Below are 17,562 nucleotides of genomic sequence, written 5' to 3'. Positions count from 1 at the left end.
GCGCCTGTCTGCTGCTTCGTCCCCGTGCAGGAAGCCCTGATCAAGCTGGGCCCACTGCCCCGACTGCTGAATGAAATCAGCCTCGCTCTCAGGAACCCGCACATCCAGCGGCAGCCCAGTCACCAGGGCGAGCGACTGCAGCCAAAGCCAGTCATCCTCCGCGGGCCCTCGGCGGACGCGCAGCCCTCATACATGATGCGCGACCTCAACAGGTCAGGCCTGGGATGGAGCGGGGGTGCTTGAAGCCAGGAAGCAGGTGGGCATCCAGCTGTGGGTCCCACCCCAAGATGGGCTTTGGCCTGGGTCTGCGCTGGGTTTTCTCCTGAGCAATGCCAAGAGCCCGCGGGGGGTGGGAGGATGACATTCCCTGGCCGCGTGCAGGAGGTTTGGGGTGTGAGCGCATACCCGAAGGGCTTCCCCTGTGGGATTCCTGCCTGATTCTGGCTTTCTCCCCACAGCTCTGTTGACATGCAGCCCTACATGATGCGAGCCATGAACAGGTAAGGGCTGCCGGCCCCAGAAGCACTTCGCTGCACTTGGGTGAGCCCCACCGGGAGGCGGGGGTCCTGTGGAAAAGCCTCCCTCTTTCTGCTCTCTGGGGAAGAGGGCTGAGCCCCGAGAGCCACCCTTCCTGACAGCCAGGCCCCGCTACCCTTGAGCCGGTCTTTGGCCTGCAGGAGCAGGAGGCTATCCTCCTGTGGGTGTCTGGCTTTGGATGTGCAGCACAGCCGGGGAGGGGGGTCCTGGGGCTGCCCGCCCTGCCCCACCCCGCCCCTTTGCAGCCACAGCCAGGTTCCCCTCTGGCCCCTCACATGGTGCTCTGTGCTCCCTTCCTCCGCAGTTCCATTGACATGACCCGGTTGCCCTCCCCCACCAAGGAGAAAGGCTCGAAAGACGTGTTCTTTGTGCCGCGGCCACCCCTGGCCCGCTCCTCCCCCGCGTACTGCACCAGCAGCTCGGACATCACTGAGCCGGACCAGAAGGTGCTGAGCGTCAACAAGAGCGTCTCTATGCTGGACCTGCAGGACAGCCGCATGAACAGCGTCTCCAACCTGCACAGCGTGGGCGACCTGCTCAACAGCAGCCAGGCCTCCATCACGGCTGGCCTCGGGCTGCGGCCAAGCCGGCTCTCCCAGGGCAGCGGCTCCAGCATCGCGGCCGGCCTGCGGCTGAGCCAGATGGGTGTCACTACCGATGGGGGCGGCCCCTCTTCCGCCCAGCAGCTCCGGATCCCCCTCTCCTTCCAGAACCCTCTTTTTCACATGGCCTCCGATGGGCCAGCTGGTGGCCCGCTCCATTCCCATCCACACCGGCCAGCAGAGGGCAACCCCGCCGACACCTTTGCCCCCTTCCATGGCTACAGCAAGAGCGAGGACCTCTCGACCAGCAAGCACATCATTCACAGCCACAGCTACAGTGACGAGTTCACACGCCAGGGCTCGGAGTTCACAAAGCGCCAGCTGTCCCTGCAGGAGAACCTGCAAAACATGCTCTCGCCCCCCCAGATCACCATCGGTCCTCAGCCCCAGCGCTCAGCCCCTGCCCCGCCGCCGCAGCCCCCCCTGCAGCGGGGCAAGTCTCAGCAGCTCACGGTCTCTTCTGCCCAGAAACCTCGGCCCTCCAGCGGGAACCTGCTGCAGCCAGAGCCCACCTACGCCCCCGCCCACGCCCGCCAGCAGTCGGTCACCAAGGAGGCACCTTCCGCCCTCAAGCCATCGATCACCAAGCAGGTGAGTGGCCCGGGCAAGGCCGGCTGCGCCTGGGTTCTGGAGCTGCAGGGTGTGGATGCCCAGATACTGTGGTGGGCTGGTAGCATCTTGGTTTGGCTCTGGCTGAGGGGCCTGGTGCCCACAGCCCTGGCATGCCTGATGGGAATGGTGAGGGCCAGGAAGGTGTTTCTGAGCAATATGGGCTTGTGACCAACTGAGAGTTCTTTGTTTTATTTTCCTGATGACTTTACTGAAAGGGGAGACGTTACTGAAACACTCAGGTTTGGAAAAGGCAGTTCAGGGCAGCAGCCCAACTCTCGTTCTCTACCTTGTGCTTTACAGTATGAGGGAGAAGAGGGGGCCCTCCCTGGAGAAGCTCCATTTGCCAGTGGTTGGAAGCGCCCGAATTGCATGTGAGGACGCTGCCCCATCCAAGTGACCCCTTTATTCCTCCCCCACTCCTGTTTGGGATTTGGGTCTTTCCTTTATGGAGAAAGGAAAGAATATGTCACACATACACTTTTTCCAAAGCCCCCACTCTGGCAAGAGCAGTTTATAAAGATCAGGTGGGAAGGCGAGAGCCAGTTTGGTCCAGTGGTTAAGGCGCTGGGCTAGAAACCAGGAGTCTGTGAGTTCCAGTCCTGCCTTAGGCACGTAAGCCGGCTGGGAGACCTTGGGCCAGTCGCTCTCTCTCAGCCCAAGTTGGTGCAATGGAGACCACCCTCCTCGTGGTGCACCCCGGGCAACGTGGCTTGTCACAGCTAAATAGTCTTACACACCTGGCTGCTGGACCTCACAAGGATTTCCCAGCAAGAAAAAAAAGCATGAACACCGAACTGCTATGCCATACGATAAAAAAAAAAGATGGGAAGGCTGTTTTATATTTTGTTTTACTATTTGTTTTATCACAAGGCTTTCTGGGTCACTTCAGTCATGGAACTTACAGACCTAACCAAAGTACATGCAGTACAATGTTATCAGTAATATTAATTAAAATAAATACAATCGGCATACTGTAGATCAACAGTTATAATATCTCAACATCAAAACCTTAACATCAACCAGCCAGAGCCACCTCAACTCAGTAAATCTCCTGTTCTCATCTTGTTCCCAAAAGCCACGTTTATAAAGGCTTCCTGAATGCTGGGCGTGAAGCTGTAGTTCTTCTCTCTGGCAGAAGGGCAAACCACTGGGGAAGGAAGCGGGCTTCCACAGAGTCGCCCCTCATTGCCCCTCATATTGCCCTGCCAGCGGAGAGTGCAGGGCAGGCACTCTCCACTGGCAGGCTCTCTCCAGAGCAGGTGGTCGAAGAGAGCCAGGCCCCAGGGCAGAGAGGATGATTTGAAGGACGTCACCAGCCCCTTGAATTGCGGTGAGAACAAATCGGCAACTGACGCAGCTCCCACAGCATTGGCGTTAAAAGGTGGTCCCAGGTTGTCCTGGCAAACGTGCAGGCTGCTGCGTGGCATGCTAGATGCAGTTCCAGGTGGTCTCCAAGGGCAATCCCGTGTGGAGTGCATTGTGGTAGTCCGGTCCTCAGGTGACGAGAGTGTGCGTGACTGTAGCCTTTTGTTCCAGAAATGGTTCCAAAGTGGGCAGGAGCTGAGAGTCCCCTAAGATTGCCCCCCACCTAGAGCTAAGGTGTGGATTGTCCAAGAGCCCGCTGGCTCTTGAACCCAGAGCCCTCAATCCTGTGAGGGTGAGTCTCATCCGGACCTTACGGCCTGCAGGCGTTGATGACGGGGTATCATTGGTATCTTAAGGATATGGAACCCCCATTTTTGGGTAGCCTCCCCCACATCTTCTTGTGTGGAGAGAGTAGGTCCCTGAGGCCCCGCACCCTGTTGTGCCTGCGGCTGGCCTCTCCTCCCCACAGGCCGAACCAGAACCACCCGCTGAACCCCCAAAGACCTGCCCCAATCCCCAGCTCTTCTGGAGGTGATGTAGTGGATCCTGCAGTGTGTGGGACACTGGACTGGGTGTCCTCTGAGGCCCCTCCCCACCCTCTGATTCCACGGTCCTCTCAGCCAGATGGGGAGGGTGACACCCCTCCCTCGGCCCTGCCACTGGTCCTGGGTTGCTGTTCTTACGGCAGTGTTTCCCTGAAACAGACAGAGTTCCTCAAAATGTGTCGTGATGGAGAGTTGGTGTGCCTTGTTCCTGACATTTTCATCTTCTTGGGCTGGTGCGTGCCCTCTGGGTTGTGTAACCCTAACATTAAACGATAAGGCAACAGTGAAAGCCGCAAGGAAGTCAGACACAGAGAAGGAGCGAAACAGACCACGAGGAACTTCTCAGGAATCTTCCGTTTCGAAGGATGGGCCGGGTCTCCAAAGGTCTAATTCAGATGGACTTCTGGGCCCAAGCCCCCCCTCGAAGGGGCCGAGGATGAGGTCCTCCTCCTCTGGGCCAGCCCAGAGAAGCCCCCTACTTCTGACAGCTTCTTGGAGGGGCTATGCCCTCCGGATTGGCATCTTGAGTGGCAAGCTGCGCCTTGTGGCCTCGTGCTGGAAAGGCCGGTCTCCCTTCTGTCCAGGAAGAACCGGACGTTCCCTGGCCTCCAGGAAGCGGCTTGGAGCGCAGAAGACCTGCAGGCAGGGCACTGGCCTGCTCCCCCTGCTGGGCTCTGTCTGAGCCCCTCTGCTGGGATCCCTCCGCCAGTTGGGAGGGCCAGGGAGGGGCTTTGCATCCCCAGATGGCAGTGCTCCTGTTTCGAAAAACGGCTGGCTGGAAGCAAGGCCAGGAAATGGGAATGGCTTGAATTTTGGGAACAACCTTCAGTGTTAGTTGGGCAATCCGGAAACCTGCCAGAGCAGCTCTCCAACGCGACGTCTGCCTAGCGGAAGGAAGTGGTGGCTGAGTTTCTTCCTCACTGTCCCCTTCACCAGGAAGAGGGGTCTTCCCTGACACATGCCTGCGCCCTCCTGGAACCAGCTGGACGTCCTCTGCTGTGGTGGCTGGCCCCGACCGCTGCTTGTGGCAGAGAAGGGCCTCTTCTGCTCTCAGGAGCTTGGCGGCCACCATGATATTCGTGTCCCACCTTGAGGCTGCTTGCAGCAGTCTGCTTGATGCGTGCCTGTTGCCTAGATGTAGCCCTCTTGGGATAATTTTGAATCTGGAAAATGAAAAGAGAGGAGGAACAGAGTGGTTGCCACCTAGTTTGAAGCTCCAACTCTTGATGGAAACACTGTCAGCACCTGTGGCAGTCCTTGGAGAAGGCCTGGGGCAGTGCAGGGAGCCAGGTGGAGCCTGGCTGGCGGGGCCCTGGGACTTGCTCTCCCTTCCCCTTGAGTTGCGGGGCAGCAGAGAGCCCTGAGAGTGCCAGACAGACAGACTGGGAGCACACTCTTGCCGGGGCGTGGGGGGAACGGACTGCTTCTTTGGGACCTTTGACCCTCACCCAACGGCAGTTGCTGCAGGGAATCGTCCCCTAATCGGCCACAATCTGGCTTCAAGCACTGAGAACTGGACCCAGAAGGAATCTGTGCAGTTGTGTCATTTCCTCTTCCTCCTCCTCGCCTGCTTTCAGACTCCACCAGGCTCCGGTTCCACCTAGAGCCCCCCCTTGCTCTCACCCCCTTCCTGGCTCCTCCACAAGAGGGCTGTGCTGTGCATCGCCCACTTCTGTCAGAGCCTGAGGGGGCCGAAATAAAACCTGCCCTGCCCGAGAGCTGAGGGGCTGTGGGGCATGGGTGCTGGTGAGAATGGCAAGACATTCAGAAGGACACCAGCCCAAGCACTGTCTTCCTGCCGAGAGGGAGCCTTGCTTTCTTATGCTGAGGTGGATGTGCACATTGGCAGCAAATGCTTGCAGTCCTTGCTCGACAAAGGGGGAAGAAGGCCCAGCAGGAATCCTCACCTTCCAAAAAGGTGAGAAGTATGGCTGTCCTCTCTTGGGTCCACAGCTGGGAAAAGAGCAGGAACCGTGAAGGGTTAGTGAGGGAGGCTGGGGCCCCTCCAGGATCTGCAGTGGGGCTGGGGCCTTTTCATGTGGGCCCAGGGCAGGCAGCACAGCCCCCCTCCCCAAGCCAAGCCATTTTCAAGCAAGGAAAGCCTCTGGGGTTTTGTTCAGGAATTCCTGGTGGAGCAGAGATGCTGGAGGCAAGGGAGGAGAACATCCTTTTCCCAGCTCTTGAGATCTCCCAGAGGACAGAGATGGTGCTAGAGGTTTTAGAAAGGGCAAGAGGTGTTCCTGTCTTCAAAGATGGGTGGGGGGGACCTACAGACCTTTCGGCTTGTTATGGAAGCGTTTAGAGAAGAGTGGTTTGCTTCACCCGAGCCAGTGCAGGGTTGCCATAAATTGTGCTTAACCTGATCTCCTTTTCTGACTGGTTTAATTGACCGAGGGAATGCGGGTGGCATAGTATACCTTGACATCAGCAAAGCAACAGAATCTTCCATGAGATCATCGTGGTGAAGTTGGTAAATTACGGTCTAAGCTGTGCCACCACTGGATGGATACAAAGCTAGTTGGCAAATCATACCCAGCAAGTCAATGGATCTGTATCATGCTGGAAGGTGGTATACCCTGTGCCTTAGGCCGTGAGCTCGTCAACATATGCATGCATGATTTTGCTGCAGGTTAGAAAACATGAACACTGAAATTGCAGATGACACAGAGATGGGATAGCAAACACGTTAGACTACAGGATCAAGATTCAGGAAGCTTAACAAGCTGGAACAATAGACAGGAACCAGCAAGATGAATTTCAGCAGAGACAAATGCAAAGACCTATATTTGAGTGGAAAAAATCAGCATGGATATAGGATGTGGGAAACTCAAAGGTTCTTGATGGATTACAAGGTGAACATGTGCCAACAGTGTGATGCAGCTGCAAACAAAGCAAATGCAGTCCTTGGCTGAATCAGAAACCATGTGTCAGGACCAAGAAAATTCATTGCTCCGTTCAGCACTGGTCAAGCCACACCTAGAATATTGCATCCAGTTCTGGGTGTGGCATTTTAGGAAAGACATTGACAAACCAGAGGGTGTTTGGAGGACATCAAGCAAGATGATCAGGGCCTGGAAGTAAAATCTTAGAATGGTTGGAAGCATCAGGTATGTCTGGCCTGGGGAAGAGAAGATTATGGGCAGATGTGAGAGAGGTCTTCGAGTATTTGAAGGGCTCTGTTGGAAAAGAAGGGCAGAATTGTTCAGAGTTGCTCCAGAAACCCAACAAGAAACAATGAGTTTAATTTACAAGGAAGCAGATTACAGCTGGGCATAGTGCAACATAAAGCATTCAACCGTGAAACAAATTTTCTCTAGAGGTGGCAGGCACTCCTTCACTGGAAGGATTTGGTCAGAGGTTAGATGGGGACCCTGCAAGGGTGGATTCCTGCACACCCTGGGATTCTTCTAGGCGCTCACCCCTGTCCATTCTCTGTGTCTGCCCTGCCCTGCCAGCCCTGTCTGGTGAAGACGGCCCTTGAGCCGGGGCTGCTCTTCTTTTCCAGGCCCTGCGTTGGACTGTTGGTCTGCTCAGCACCTTAGGGGCACTTTGGGGAGTAGACGGGGTAGAAACTTTGCTCCTCTGAGCCTGGATATGCGTGTATGGGCGGGGGGCTTCCAAAGCCGCTGCCCTCTGCCTATAGTTCATTCTGGCGCCCAGCTCCTCATTCTGGACGTGGCACACTGGTGGAGCTGCAGTGCCGGCGAGTCAGCTGGGGGACCCCTGCACAGCTAAGTGCGGAAGAGCAGGATGACAACTCCCTTCCTGGTGGAGTGGACAAGGCCCGCCAGTCGCTTCCCGGCATCTTTTTCCTCGCTGCCTAGCTCTGGGAGTTGGTGTCCACAAGCCAGGCTGCGGCCTTACCGGCTGATCTAAGGGGGGCCAGTGGATTCGGGACAGGCTGGAGGAATGCGGGTGGCCCCAGTGCCATCTTGGCTGCTCTGCTGGGGGATGCAGGAGGAGGTCTTGGGGCCCTCTGTTGCACCCCCCCCCCGAGCCTTGGTGCAGCTGCCAAGGCTCCTTTGAGTGGCCCTGCTGCATTGTTTTCGGAGCAGGTGAGCGGGAACGGTCAGCCCGGGGCTCCTACCTCTGGTGGCGTGGAGATAAGCCAGGTTTTGTGCTCCCAAAATCATAAATGAACAGAAAAGGCTGGATTTACACAAAATGCCGTACTGCCCTCTCACAACTAACCAAGCTTAGCAGCATAAGCACTGTTCTACCTGATCTGAGGTGATGGTTTGGGGACCCAGCACTGTAGCTATCAGGTTAACAGTATTTAATCTAATTGATTAAGGGGTGCTATAAATAATAATAAACATGTATGCTGCCTGACTCTCAGTGACTCTGGGTGGCTGACAGCAATCAAAGACATTACAATATAATCAATAAAAGATAAAGATTTGGGCAAACAGAATCCAATTTAGTTTAGGCCTGGGCCGCCACCCTTTTGGATTGGCACACCCCTGCAGGGCCTTAGCTGACAAAAGGTGGCACCCCTTAGCCTCCTGTCTGCAACACCATCTTTCCTGGGGGGCCTCAGAGGTGCAGTTCCATCCCGTGACTACTTTTCCAAGCATTCCTGGGCCTTGGAAGTCAGAGGAAAGGAGCTGCCGGGAAAAAAAATGCTCTGTCCATTGGTTTTCTGCCTGCTCTTCAAACTTGGACAGCAGCTGGTGAGGAAAAAGCATGGGCAGACAGTGAGAAACCTGGCAAAAACAAGGGAAACTGGCAGTGTGCTGCACCTTGGGCAAAATACTTGGCAAATAGCATCATGGGTTGAGCTCTGGCTGGAAAACAGGGAGAGCCAATCCTGGTAAAAGAGTGCCAGTGACGGGGAACCAGCTCCCTGGTTCCACCCACCGGCCTTGATTTCAGGTGCTGGCTGAGGGGTGGCAAGCAGGATGCCTCAGTTGGCCTTGCAGCCCAGAGCAAGTTGGCAGAGGAAGGGAGGAAGGTCCCTTCTGTAACTCCTAGTTGCAAGGGTTCGGCAGGCAGCCCCATTCCCCACCGAGGCAGAGGACCGAACTGCTAAAGGCTTTGCAACTGGGACTTGATCTGCTTTGGTAGCCAGAGCGAAGATCTCCCTGGCCAGGCGGCCGGGGCACTGCTGTCCCTTGCTCTGTGCGACACACACACACACACACACACACACACACGCACAGCTGTCCCTTGCTCTGTGCGACACACACACACACACACACACACACACACACGTCCTGCTGCTCAAGAACAAAGGCACTGTTGGCAATCTGGGCAAGCAGGGCCCTCCTTCGGCAGGCTGGGTTCACCAGGAGCAGCCCCAACAGCCCCCTGCAAGGAAGTCTGAGCAGCGCTTGGGATTGAGGGAACTGGGGAGACCCCAACCCTAACTGATTGCTTTAAGAAAAGTCATTGATAATGGTGATAATGGTCTAATTTCTTGAGGTGTTGAAAAATTTTGTTGGTTGCAGTTATCTCCATGGTGATTCTTAACAGTGAATTCCTGGGAATGGAAGAAGAGAATCTGGATAGCGGATGGTGGGAGTGGGGGTGGAGAACCAAGGCAATGGGGGCCCTGGGTACTTCTCCCTGGGCCACACTGCCTCTCCCTGGCCCATGCATTGGGGTATGGACCAGAAATAGGGTGTCCCCCAACGCGAGCAGTGGCGACCTATGAGATCCCCGGTCCGGTGTTGGTGTTCATAATCATCCCCCGTCACGACCCTCGTATTAGCCTACCTTGCAAGGCTGACGGGAAGGGATCAGTTACCGTTCAGAAGGCTGTTGAAGACTTGGGGGCAAGTGTGGACTGACTTTCAGTGGGCTGACCTCATCCCTCCCGCCCTGCTAGCCCTCGCACACGCCCTCGACGCTGAACCCCGTCCTGCCGGCCTCGGAGCGGACGGTCGCCTGGGTCTCCAACATGCCCCACCTGTCGGCAGACATCGAGAGCTCCCACATCGAGCGGGAGGAGTTCAAACTCAAGGAGTACTCCAAGTCCATGGACGAGAGTCGGCTGGACCGGGTGAGCCTCCCCGCCCCCCCGCCCCCCCAGCCTCTCCCTTCGCCTCCTGCGGGCACCGCAACCTTTGGGTCCGGGAGGGGCGGGACGGGCCCCACGAGGGCCCCTTGAACCCCTCCCCCTCCGGCTGGTGCCACGGGGCTGCCAGCCAGCTCCCCTCCTGGGCATCGGGTGCCGGAGGGGCTCCTGCCCTGAGGCTCCTCCCCACCCCCCGCAGGTGAAGGAGTACGAGGAGGAGATCCACTCGCTGAAGGAGCGCCTGCACATGTCCAACCGGAAGCTGGAGGAGTACGAGCGGCGGCTGCTCAGCCAGGAGGAGCAGACCAGCAAGATCCTGCAGCAGTACCAGCAGCGCCTGGAGCAGAGCGAGAAGCGGCTCCGCCAGCAGCAGGTGGAGAAGGACTCCCAGATCAAGAGCATCATCGGCAGGTGAGCTGCAGGGGGGGCCGCCACGGGGGGCGGGGGGCTGCCGGTGCCCCGGGGAGCGCCTTTGGGGTCCTCGGGCTGCGGAGGGAATCCCCACTTGCTTCCTCCTCCTCGCTGGGCCCTGCGGGGGGGGGGCGCTGGCAGCTGGGGGGCTCCTGGAGCCGCCAGCGCACGCGGGAGGGGCGCTCAGCGGCGGGGCCCCGGCCGCAGGGTCTCGGGCCCTGCCGCTCTCGGGAGCCCCGTCCCCGCAGCTCTGGCGGCCCCGGCTCCCGCCGCCTGCCTGCCGGGTGGGGGGGCCCGGATTGACTCCAGTGAAGCCTGTCCCTGCAGGTTGATGCTAGTGGAGGAGGAGCTGCGCAGGGATCACTCGGTCGCCCTCGACACCTCCGACACGCGGAAGCGGCTGCTCGACGCTCAGGTGGAAATTACAATGTCATTGTCCTTTCCCACGTCTCCATCGGCCATCCACCCCCGCCTTCCCGTCCGCGTCTCCCCACCATCCCCGCTTGCTCCCCCGGGTGTGGCTGCCCGTGCGTCCTCCGTCCGCGGGGCTGGGCTGGAGCGGGAACGGGGCCCCTGGTAGCCAAGCATCGGGGTTAGAGCAAATGGCCCAATCCGTGCCCAAAGCTGCCCCCCCCCCCAGGAAGAGGTGGGTTCCTGTGGCGGTGGTGGGGGCAGCTGTGAGAAAAGACAGGTGGCGGGGCGGTGGGGGGGAAGCGGAGAGAGGTTGCCCGAAGGCTACAAAGGGGTTGAAGCTGGTCCGGAGGGAGAGTCCCAGGTCCAGCCGCAGAGGGAGGGGGTGGGGCGGGGCAGCTACCTTTGTTCCCACTGCTCTCCTGCCAGTATCCCACTGAGGGACCTTTGGGTGGAAGCAGGCCACCAATCCCACCCCACCCACCCCTGTGCCTGGGCAGAGATCACCAGCCCTGGGTGGAGGCTCTCAGTGGCCTTCCCAGCCCCAGAGGAAGAGGTTCTGCCCCCCTTCCTGAGAAGCAGATCTGGTGCCTGTGGGAGGAGCGCGAGTCTTCCTGGGGCAGGCTCCCAGGCATGGGTCACCCCCACAGCAGCCTCCCTGCCTCCCTTCCCCACGGCCCTGCTGCCGCCCTGGGCCCTGATCCGGGTGTGTTTTCTTCTCCGTTTCATCCTAGCTGTTCACCAGGTAACTCTGTGTGGCCCCGCTTTGGTCACTTGAGGGACCAGGGACCCCGCCATCCATATGTAGCAGACCAGGTGGGTCCTGCAGGCACTGCTTCTCCAGCCCCCCCACCCCCACCCTCCCTCCTGGCTTGGGGTGGGCATCTGTGCCCCACAGGCTGAGGAGAGCCAGTGGCCTCCCTAGGCGTGGCCCGCCCTCCTCTCCTCCCCCCCATCCCACATTCCCTGCTCTTAGGGAGGGTTTTCAGAGGTTGTGCCAAGCAAGAGATCCTCTGTTGCTCTCCCCAGCATGACCCCCCTGCCTGCTGCCTCCCCATCACGGCCACCCGCCTCCTGTCATCTCTCCTCTTGTCTGCCAACAGCATGCCATCCAGGGCTGTCTGGGTGTGGGTGGGGGAGAGGGGTGTGTTAGAGAACACAGACATATGGGTCACCTGGGGACTCACTTGTATGTTCTTGTGTGCCTGTGGGGGGTGGTGGGGGAGGGAGGCAGGAGGAATCCCTTCTTGGAAAGGGGGGCCTGAGTACAGGGGCCAGCAGCCTGTGGACCTGGAGAGGTTAGTGCCAGTGGCAGGTGGGGAGGGCGAGTAGTGCCCCGCTCTGTGTGGCTGGTGGACTGGTGGGGGGGGGTGATCCCTTTGAGGGCTCTGGGATTCCCAGCTGGCCCCTCCTGAGAACCTTGTAGCGGGCACGGTTGCAACAGACCCCTGCTAGTACACCATCCCAAGACCTGGTGAGCCCCCCAGGAACCCCCCGCCCCATCCTGCCTGGGAAGGCAAATAGTTGTGGTCACTCAGCCTCTTTGGGAAGCCCCACCTGACTCCCAGGGATTGGGGCCCACCTGCAAGCTAATTTGCTGCCCAGTCACTCCTGTACCCTAAGGGTGGGAGTCCCATGGGGGATCCTGATTTCAGCTACTGGGCACAAAATGGGGAGTCCCTAGATGGGGGAGTGCAAGACCAGCAGAGGGGCGGCTGGCTGGTGGGCTGGCCAGCTGGCTGAGGGGAGCCGGAGGGGGGCCTGCTGATGGGGGAAAAGTGGGGGAGTATAGAGACATCCTTCTTTCCTGGTGGAGGCCCCTCTTTCCACAGCCCCCCCCCCCCAGCTAGCCCTGGGGTGGCCCGGCAGCCCCCGCCTTCACTGTGGGAGGTCCTGGGAGTCCAGGGTGGGGAAGAAAGTCAGACCCTCCTGGGCTGGATAGAAGCTCCAGGCTCCAGACCCTCCTGCTTGGGGGTCTTGATCCCAATGGGCCCCTTAGAGAGGCCCGTGGGGGGCTCCGAGTGCAGGGGAGGCTGGGAGTGGTGCGGGGGATGCGGGGGGAGGGGTCGATCTTCGGGAGTGGGGTAAGCGGCCTTCCTGGGGGTGGGGCTGAGCAGGTGCCTTGTAAGTGCCGGTGCCCCTAACCTTAATAAATAAGGGGCGCGCTCTCTCGTTTCGCTCTGTTGCAGGAGAGGCAGCTTTCCGCCGTGGGTGCAGCAAACCCGCGTCTGAGCGGCGGTATGGCGCCGCCCTGGAACGGGATCCTACCCGGGCAACCGCCTCCGCTCCCGCGACTCCAGATCACGGAAAATGGAGAGTTTCGCAACACCGCGTCTGAGCACTAGCGACTGCCCCCTGCCTCGTCCTGCACCCCCACCAGCCAGCGGGCAGCAGTGGGGTGGTGGGTGGGGTGGGGGGCTAGTCTGGAATCGCACGCCGGGGGCCGGGGAAGGGTCCGGAGGCATTTTCAGGGTGTTTTATAGCAGGACACAGACGACAATCTTACCTACCCCTCGTGCCCGCGTGGGACCTCCCTCCCGTTCTTGGACAGAGAGCTGTGGATGGTGCCTCCCCCTCCCCCCATACTTCTCAGGAGTGGCATTCTCCCCCCCCCCCCCGTCTCTCTCCCCCGTGGCAGCAATGACTTTTCTTAAGGCCGCAGCAGAAGGGGGCAGCCCTTGCCCGGCTCTCTGCCCCCCGACCCTCTTCGCTGCTGGGGAAGGACGCTTGGCCTCGGGGGAGGGCAGGCTGGTCCCGGTTCCCTTCGAGTGCCACCCTCAGCCAGCTGCTGGGAGGGTTGGGGGGCCCTTCCCGCACTGACCCCTCCCCTCATGCCTTCCCGTTTGACGCGATGGTGGGGCAGGGGCTAGATCACAAGGGGGTGGTTCCCTTCCCAGGAAGCACTGCAAGACCTGCCCTCTCCCCCCCACCAGTAATCTGTGCCCCCTTATCTGACAAAGGGCTTTGCCTCTCTGTACAGCGCCACCCCTTCTGGGTACGACTCCCTCGGGTTCTCTATTTTCTTCGAGCGGGGGGGGGGGTGTCAGGCAGGGAGGGGATGAACTCTATTCTTCTTCCTTTCCTTCCCGTTCTCATGCTGCCTCCGCAGCCCCTTCCCCGCCGTTTCCTAGGACGGGGCTCATCAAACTCTCAAAAGAAGCCATTTTTTAGAACTGCCCAGCTGCAGGGTGCTGCTCAGGGCAGGGCGGGGCTCGCGCCCCCCGCCGGGGAAAAGCGAAGGGAGGGGACTGACTCCCGACTCGACTCGTGTGGTGCTCGCTCGCGTCCGTCCGTCCGTCTGTCCGTCGTGCTCGTCCCGGGGCTGCCGCTGGGTGGAAGTGTTTGGCGCGCGCCGCTGCTTCGTCGCGGTGTTTCTTTCTCGCTCTCCCGTTGCATTTCCCGCCCCCTCCCGGCCCCACCCTCCGCTGTCCGTCTCCTCCTCCTCCGTCTGCCCCCCCGCCATCCTCCTCCCCTCGGACCCACTTTTCTTTAGTAAGGCCCCCCTACCCCCGCTTTTCTTTTCTCCTCTCCCTGGACAATGACAGGGGCTCAGGTGAGCACCGTAGATATTTATACGTATTATGATGAATATGATGAATTATTATTACTATTATGATGATGACGATGATTCTATAAGTTTGTACATATGTGAATCCCCCGCCCCTATCGCTGCCTGACCCCATGGACTGTCCCCCGCCCCGGCTGTAATTACGCGAGATTTGTACTGTACATAGACGAGTGCGCGTCCTCCCTCCTCTGTACAGAGACCCCTCCCCGCGGAAGGGAGTTCAGGCCATGGGGCAGCTCGGCCCCGGCGTCCGTTTGGGCCCCCAGCTTTCTCTCTCAAGCTCGGGTTTATTTTATGTCAAATTTATTTTTCTCTCATTTTTTTCCTGGAGTGTGTGGTGACAACAGAAGAAAATGTTTAATAAAAGCAGTTGGTCTTTTATGCCACGTCTGTCGTCCGGGAACGGGGGGGGCGGGGAACGGCGGGCTCCGAACTCCCTCCCGTTGTGGCCCCAGGATGCCCCGCCGGCACCAATCGGGCGCGGGACTAGCGGAAGCTTGCGGGGCGGGCCGTGCCTCTCCCTGTGCCCGCGGACTCCGCGAAGATGCCTGCGAAGCCCTGCCCACGCCGGGGACCGCGGCCCTTGCCAGGAGGGGCGCGCCTCCGCAGGGGGACGCGGCGCGGCGGTCTGGCCAAGGCGGCGAGGGCGGGCGCCGGAGCCCCCGCGCCTCCGCCCGGCCCGACCTTGCCTCCCGGAGCTCTTGCCGCCTCCGCGAGACTCGCTGGGGGCCGGAGGGGGTCTGCGGCTGCGCTCTTGGGCGCCCGGGTTGTGGGAATACAGCCGGGCAGCAGAGACTCAAGAAGTCCGCGCGGCTGTCACTGCGCGCCACGCCCTCTTCGTGCTCGGCCAATCAGGGGAAAGGCCGGCCCCTCCCCGCCGCTGCTTCCCCACCGAGGGACTGGAGAAACAACCCTCCTGGCGCACAGCCAATCGGCGAGTAGAACTACATCCGGGGAGGCTCGCCAGCGCCACCTACCCGCCCCTGACCTTGGTGACGCTATGGGGCAGGCTGAGCCGTTCAATGGCCCTCCCTCTCCGCGAGCGCTCTCCGATTGGCCGGAAAAGGAGCGGGAGGCTGGTCAGCAGCCGCCGCCACCAATCCGGCTTTCCCCTCTCCGGCTCCTGATTGGGTGACGCGCTTGGGGGCGGGCCGAGTGGTCTTGCTCGCTTCCTACGGTGGAGGGAGCAGGAGGCGGTGGCGGTGGCCGGCAGGTGAAGCGGCGGAGGGCTGCCCTTCCGGTACCTCTCGGGGATCGTGAGCATGTGCTGAGTGAGGTGCGTTCGTCCTTCCCGTCCGCGGGGACGCGGCGAGGGGTCTCCTGCGCACGTGCAGAGGGCCCTTCTCCCAGAACCTCGAGTCCCCGGTCGGGGCTTGCCTGACCTCGGCGGGGGGGATGGGCAGGACGCGCCTGGCGGGTGTGGGCCAGTCCCGGGTCTTCAGAGCGGGGATTGCGGGTCTGCGAGCAGGCGCCCCCGAGCATGTGCAGAGGGCTCGCGCAGCCGCGCCCCTCCTGGGTCCTCGGGGGGAGGGGGAAGGCGCCCGGAGGCAGCCTGCCGAGGGGACTGGCGGCGGAGCACGCGCGGGCGCCTCTGAGCCCGGGCAGAGCACGCTGCCCCGCCGCCGAGCCCTCACCCGCTTCTGCTTTCCCTCCCTGGGCGGCTGCAGTGGCCATGGAGCCTGAGGCGCGGAGCGTGCAGATCCAGTTCCCCCATTACGCCTCGGTGCTGCTGGAGTCCCTGAACAAGCACCGCCTGGAGGGCAAGTTCTGCGACATCGCCATCCACGTGCAGGGCCGTGTGTTCCAGGCACACAAGAGCGTCCTGGCTGCCTCCTCGCCCTACTTCCACGACAAGCTGCTGCTGAACGACACCAACTGCCTCGTGCTGCCCAGCGTCATCGAGCCCCTCGCCTTCGAGAACCTGCTGCAGCTTATCTACTCAGGGCGCCTCAGACTGCTCCTGGAGGCCCTGCCCAGCCACCTGCTGGTGGCCAGTGGCCTGCAGATGTGGCAGGTGGTGGACCAGTGCTCCGGCATTCTCAAGGAGCTGGAGGGGGGCGGGCCCTCCTGCCGCCCCTGGTCTGGCCGAGCTGGGGAGAGCCAGTCCCCCAGCAGCAGCAATCACTTGGGCATCCGGGACAACGGGGGAGCTGCCGGGGGGTCTGAGGGGTCCTGCCGGCCCCGCCGCCCACAGCACGAGTGCCCAGATGAGGAGGTGGTGAAGATCCGGGTGTCTCAGGAGGACGAGGAGGAGGAGGAGGACGATGAGGAAGACCGGCAGTCCCAGATCTGCAGCGGGTCTGCTGACCGGCCGGTGAAAGTCATTTTGGACGAGGAGGAGGAGGAGGAGGAGGAGGAAGGGGGGGGGCGTGGCGGTGGCTGCCCCGGCAGGGGTTCCAGGGAGCAGGGCCCCGGCTTTGCTTCCCCCCACGAAACGCCTAAAGTCTTTTACATCAAGCAGGAGCGCTTTGACCCGGAGGAGGCTGCCGCCTCCATGCTGGGGGGTGGCCCGGCCTCCTGCCTGTCTGAGGCCGGCTTCCTGAAATCCTTGGGGAGGCCCCTGGGTGCAGCTGAGGTCCCAGGCCTCTGCCAGGCGGAGATCCAGGCCACCGGCGAGCTCAGCTACATCCTGCCTGGTGGGGCCTCCTCATCCACAGCACCCGGCTCCTTCGCCGTGAAGGCCCAGCCCCTCTCCGCAGACTCCGTTGCAGCTTTCCCCGAGAGCTCATGGAAGCCCATCGATCTGCATGGCAACGAGATCATCGCCCATGCCGTCCATGGCCAGGTGGTCCACGCGCCGGTCAAGCTGATGTCTGCGCCCGACGGCAAGAAGTTTGGCTGCCTGTGCGGGAAGCGCTTTGCCGTCAAGCCCAAGAGGGACCGGCACATCATGCTGACATTCAGTTTGCGCCCATTTGGCTGCTCGGTCTGCAACAAGAAATTCAAGTTGAAGCACCATCTGACAGAGCACATGAAGACCCACGATGGCACCCTCTACGCCTGTGAGGACTGTGGCCGCAAATTCCGCGTCCAGAGTTGCTTCCTGAAGCACAAGGAGCTCTGCAAGGGGCAGGGCTGGGCCACCGCCTGCTGGACCTATAAGTAGGGTGTCTGTTGAAGGAGGGAGGTTCCCATCCGAGCAGAAGTGGAGCCCGGCTCAGGGCCCTGCCTGTTCCCTGGACTCGCACCTGGAGGAAGCACCGCGTGGGTGCTGCAGTGCCAGACTCAGAGCAGTGCGGGCCCGTTCCGTCGCTCTGCAGTCCTTTGAGGTCTGGGTGCCAGGGGAGGAGGGGTAGCAGCCAGTCTGGCCAGGAGCTCCCGTGTCTCCTGTCCTCGGGGGCAGCCCAGGCAGCCGAGTTCCTTCCTTCACTCCCCAGATGAGAGGCTGATGCCGGAAGCAGACTTTCTCCTCCTCTGCCAGGGGCGCCCTCTCTCACACCCCCTCCCAAAAAAGCGCCTTACGTGCTGGGCACCGTACTAGGAGGGGAAGTG

At 60.7% G+C, this 17,562-nt stretch overlaps 2 protein-coding genes across 2 annotated transcripts in view; both read left to right on the top strand.

Moving 5' to 3' along the window:
• SYNGAP1 (synaptic Ras GTPase activating protein 1) overlaps positions 1 to 13,118 on the top strand; it is a 47,011-nt gene extending 33,893 nt beyond the window's left edge. The window contains exons 13-19 of the mRNA XM_063291190.1: positions 31 to 212; positions 459 to 500; positions 842 to 1,730; positions 9,492 to 9,665; positions 9,880 to 10,091; positions 10,419 to 10,506; positions 12,692 to 13,118. Coding sequence (XP_063147260.1) covers positions 31 to 212; positions 459 to 500; positions 842 to 1,730; positions 9,492 to 9,665; positions 9,880 to 10,091; positions 10,419 to 10,506; positions 12,692 to 12,847 — 1,743 coding nt within the window. The 3' untranslated portion in view covers positions 12,848 to 13,118. The remainder of the gene's footprint in view (positions 1 to 30; positions 213 to 458; positions 501 to 841; positions 1,731 to 9,491; positions 9,666 to 9,879; positions 10,092 to 10,418; positions 10,507 to 12,691) is intronic.
• Positions 13,119 to 15,655: 2,537 nt separating this feature from the next.
• Positions 15,656 to 17,335, top strand: ZBTB9 (zinc finger and BTB domain containing 9). Its single transcript, XM_063291189.1, has one exon. It carries the CDS (start codon positions 15,743 to 15,745, stop codon positions 17,174 to 17,176), a length of 1,434 nt encoding a protein of 477 aa, XP_063147259.1. The 5' UTR covers positions 15,656 to 15,742; the 3' UTR covers positions 17,177 to 17,335.
• The last annotated feature ends 227 nt before the right edge of the window (positions 17,336 to 17,562 follow it).

This window comes from Candoia aspera, chromosome 2 (genome assembly GCF_035149785.1).
Source record: "Candoia aspera isolate rCanAsp1 chromosome 2, rCanAsp1.hap2, whole genome shotgun sequence".
Lineage (NCBI taxonomy): Eukaryota > Metazoa > Chordata > Lepidosauria > Squamata > Boidae > Candoia > Candoia aspera.
Note: the sequence above shows the minus strand (reverse complement) of the source record. Positions and strands in the feature narration are given on the sequence as shown.